This window comes from Atta colombica, unplaced genomic scaffold (assembly GCF_001594045.1).
Source record: "Atta colombica isolate Treedump-2 unplaced genomic scaffold, Acol1.0 scaffold46, whole genome shotgun sequence".
In the NCBI taxonomy this organism is placed as follows: domain Eukaryota; kingdom Metazoa; phylum Arthropoda; class Insecta; order Hymenoptera; family Formicidae; genus Atta; species Atta colombica.
This window is the reverse complement of record NW_017259535.1, coordinates 139,863-144,914: the sequence shown is the minus strand read 5'-3', so window position 1 is coordinate 144,914 and position 5,052 is coordinate 139,863. Positions and strand designations below refer to the sequence as shown.

General features: G+C 31.7%; 1 protein-coding gene across 1 annotated transcript in view; it reads left to right on the top strand.

Annotated features, from left to right (window-relative positions):
• Positions 1-784, top strand: part of LOC108691336 — a 4,561-nt gene extending 3,777 nt beyond the window's left edge. The window contains exon 2 of the mRNA XM_018199033.1: positions 548-784. Coding sequence (XP_018054522.1) covers positions 548-784 — 237 coding nt within the window. The remainder of the gene's footprint in view (positions 1-547) is intronic.
• The last annotated feature ends 4,268 nt before the right edge of the window (positions 785-5,052 follow it).

The window sequence follows — 5,052 nt, the reverse complement described above, 5'->3', positions numbered from 1 at the left end:
TATATATATATATATATACACACACACACACACACATTCACATTTATATATACATATATAAATGAGCGATTGTGCAGTTGTACTGTGAGTATAAGATATATTTCACATTTCGCAAAATAAATTTTGGAAGTTGTATTTACAATCTTAACTGAGAACAGTATTATTTACTTTACTATAAGGTAATAATAATTATTTGAATGGATTTACTATTATTATAATGTACTTTTTATAAATGTAGTATACTTTTTATTTTATATCTCCGGTATTTTTACTTTTAGATAAGTTCGTCATAAATTTGGAAAAAATAGCCAGAGAGTTTTTACTAGCTTCTGGTAAGATAAAAATTATTTATTCTTCTCCGCAATGATAAATCTACAGAAAATTTAAATAAATATCGACATTTTTGAACGTCAGGCGGAATTTTATGTTTAATAATAATAATTTTTTGGTGGATTTTATAAATATTTGATCACCATGAATTTGAATCAGTGATATTTATTGCAAAGTTGCATAATTTTTTATTATTTATGTATAAGTATTTGAGCAGAGAGAAACTGAATCTTGTTTTTCAGTGTGCACGAACCCTAAGTATGCTCCAGAGACCTCATGCGAGATACCACGGGGTGGTCGCAATACGCGAACGTTACGAAGATACGGGACGATGAAAAATATCTGGTATCTCGAGCCAAGATCCTTCGAACAATGGGATATCTTCGGGACCGAGTCGACCACGGTGGACAATTATTATCCCGATTGCCGGAAGATAATACTTCATCGGCGATAAAATAATGAAATAAAAATTTTCTGTCGATCGAATGAAAACACGCAAAAAAAATTCCTCGGTAATGGCTTAACAGCAGTCTATTATTTTCATCTCCTGCATAAAACAAAAAATTAACTTGCTTGTATCGAAGAATTGACTTGTTATATAAATTAAATATAAACTTACTTAAACTTGATAAACTTGAAAATACATGATATAACGTAATTATATAATTTTCTTCTTTTTATTATTACTTTACGAAATTATTCGAAAAAGTCAAAATAATATTAATTTCAAAACATTACCTCTCAATTTAATATTAGAAGGACCAAATCAATTTGAATCCTCGTGAAATTCAAACCTATAACTTTGCTTCCACATGATATCTTTTTGTAACTTTTCATCATTTTTCATGTTCTTAATTATAGAAAAAACTTTTTCAATTATACATATAAAATGGTGGAATTTTCATTTCATTTTATTTAAAAAAAAAAAGAAAACATCAAATCTTTATGGTCAAATATATCGATTATTGTAACAAATTTGTTTAATTTGATTTAATGTATGGAATCATGTCGTAATTATGTCGTTGCTAAACAAGGGAAATGAATAATTGAATGAATTCCACGGCGAAAAAGTGAACCGCCACTGGTGCGCGTCTGCAGTCAGATACTCTCACGGGGTAGCGTAAGTGCCATTGCACTTTCGCGGTCTTGCTTCTTTCTTTTCTGACGTAAATCCTGCTCCCTTTTTTCCCTCGCCCATGTTTCCTCCTTTCTCTTTTTCTCGCGGCTGAACGATGTGGACAAATTGGTCGGACGAACGTCACCAGACCTTCCCGGCATTTTTGTATCTGCCACCCTCTACGTTTCCCACACGATCTTCTCCCTCTTCGCACATTCATACTCGGAGATGCGCAAAACCTCTTTCCAAGACTCTTTTTGGTGAATGCGCGCTTTCTCCGTTGAGTTCCGTCACACGGCGATGACGCAAATACTAACACGCAGACGCATTTGATGTCGTCGTCATTCGAATAGAACTACATCTGATTGCATGTAAATATACATCGAGAGAAAAAAATGATTGCAATTATCATAATTTTAACTATATTTTATACTTATTTATTATACTTATTTATTATACTTATTTTTGATACAACTATATATATTTGTAATTATTTTAACTATGCAAGTATAATCAATTGTGCTATTAAAAATAATTATACACGTTGCTTGAAAATCTTTTTTAACATATTTTTTAGTTATTATTACAATATAAATAATAAGTGAATTTAGAAAAAAATTATATTGACTGTAATTGTGAATTGCATTTACTAAATAAAAAATGTTCGTTTACTATTTGAATTTTATATTTTACTAATATTTGAAATTATCATAATTTATAGTACGGTTCTTTCATATTTGAAAGAACTATAGGTACATTATTATTATTACTATAAACATTAAAGCAGTAATAATCACAAAAATGGAACTCCTAATTAGTATTAATAATTAGTATTAATAATTTGCCAATGTAATAAACACTTGTGTGTGTATGTGTGTGTGTGTGTGTGTGTGTGTGTGTGTGTGTGTGTGCGTGCGTGCGTGCGTGCGTGTCAGTATAACATGTAATGTATCAAGTTACATGCATTAGTTTAAACAAAGAGGATCGCAAATAATGTAATGTAAATCACATTTAAATATATGATCTTTATACAGATACTTTGCAGTTTGAAATTAAAAATACATATCTATTTGCGTGCCACTTAAAGAAAGATATGTACAACATTAAGATACCGAATAAAAAAATAGATTATCTATTATTGTGTTGTTACAAACGAAAATCAAAACAATAATGAACTTGCTTAATAGTCTATGTGGAAAAGTTGTAATTGAAATTTGTTTTTTCAGAAATGATTCCGATTCGTAACCGGATATGGCACTTTCGCAATGAGGAAAAATCGATCATATAAAGCATTTACTAAACTAGTCAAGCCTATCGATAACGAACACCTGTGTGCTTGCGGTCAATAATGATCACAGTAACTGAACAGTTTGAGATAAAAAGATTTAAATGTCTTGCATGAATAATATATGGGAATATCTTTATTTATTTTTTAAATATAAGATAAATGTTTATATATTTTAGCAAAACGAGATCATGGCTTGCAAATTCAAAAATAACTTTGTCTAGGTCCTTTCTGGCGATTACAATCGATTGTATACGGGAAATTCTGAGATATTATGACGTCATTCTCACGGTCTATGATAGGAGGAAGAAAAGAGATAATAAGAGGGTGATCAAGTTATGGATTTCTGAGAAATTACAGTGCCGGTTGTTTCGTAAGTTTCATCGTAAATAAAAATTTGAAAATGGACTTTGTCATACAGCTTTTCATCATAATTCGCTTTCTCCTCAGATATATTTTTTCTCAGAAATTTAAATTCTATATAAATAGAAAAAATTTGATTGGTGGAAATTTTTTCTTAAAATGTGATATATTCATGTATAATGAAAATCTTTTTTCATGACAAATACAAAAGATGAACTGCGCGAAGAAGCTAAAGATAACAAAAATTTAGTGAAACATATGATACATCTTTAGCAAAAATAAAAATTAGAGCGTAAGTCGAATACATAAGAGAGAGAGTAATACACACAAGAGTAAACAAAACTTCTAGGAGACGAAAATTGAAAAAACGAAACGTTTTTACATTTCGTTATTTCAATTTTCACTTCTTAGAAGCTTCGATCCTTTACGTCTAATTTTGTTACTCTGCCATTACAGTGGATTCATACTCTGATTTTTATTTTCATCAAGGATGTAAATATAGCAACGACCTAACTATAAATTCATTATCTTTTTCAGAGAAACGTGTAAAAAGCGCGTTGCGAAACATTTTCCCGGTAAAGATACGAATATAACACTCAACTTTATATAGCAATAATAATTCTATTAATGACAGATTTCGCCGCGCTTTACGGCACGTCTTTCATTGACGTGCATCTCAAAGATTTAATAAAGATTTAATGCCGCGCAGGACGAAAGGCGTTCAAATCGATGATCTCTATACAGTACAGTAGCCATACTTTCTTAGAGAAAATAAAGAACAAAGGATTTTAGGAAAAACAATTTAGGATTTTAAATATTTCCAAACTAATTTGTGATTTCTCAGAAGTTTGTGTGTTAATTTAAAAAAATTTTCTTGTGCAGTATGTCTGAGATAACTCCTAAACAAAATACAAGTTATCATAACATTAAATATCATAACTACAAATTTAATTGTTAAATATCACTTTTCAATCAATCACTATTTATTTTGACGTCATTTTGATGTTACTGACTTTGTTATTCTACTTTGGACAAATATATAGCTCTTGCATACAAAAATTAAATTTATTGATAATTTTTTCGTAAAAGTTCGCTCTAGCAATTTTAGTAGGTACATTAGACATTATAATGCTACATAATTAGAAAGGGAAATTTCCCATAATATTATTAAAATAAAGGACAAAATTAAGTTTTGAAAAAATAAATAAATCTAAAGGATAGCTACCTGAAATGAAGGACTGTTCTTTACAATAAAGGATGTATGGTCACTTTATCGATTAGGAATCTTCAAAGGACGTTTTTATGCAAGCGGTAGATCGCGCAGATCCGGAAAACGCCTGTCCTGGAATTCGTTTCACAATACGAGCGACATGCAACGCGCGCCTCGCCATCGCCGAACCGTCCCGCGAACGGACAGATACACAAAGGGCTATTGTACCGATCTTTTTCTTTATATCTTTTTTTCTCCTTTTATCCCGTAAACCGTGTCGCGGATCTAATCGCCCACGCGAATGCCTGCGCGTTCTCGCGAATCGCTTGCCGAGTCGAGCCGAATCGAGCCGAGCCGAGCCGTGCCGGGAGTCCGATTTCAAGGAGCGCGTTACGCACATGCGAGTTATTTACTGTTATATCAAGGTTGAGCGCGGGATATCTGACAGTAAAAACGTAAGCAGTAAGACGTAAGTAGTAAGCGAATCGACCAATCACAGTAGAGAACTACTTTATACATTTCTCTGTGATTCGCTGATTCGCTTATTACTTCAATCTTATTGCCTTACATCTTTTTATGTGTTTCTAGCTTAACGCCCTAGACACTCCGGTTTTTAATTATAATAGGTGCTCTTACACAGTATATTTATAAGAATGCATTTTTTTCTCGTTTAAGAATCGCATATCTCGTTTCTTTTCTAACTCCGATCGATAAAAAGCTGGAGCATTGTGCGCCCTATGTTATATA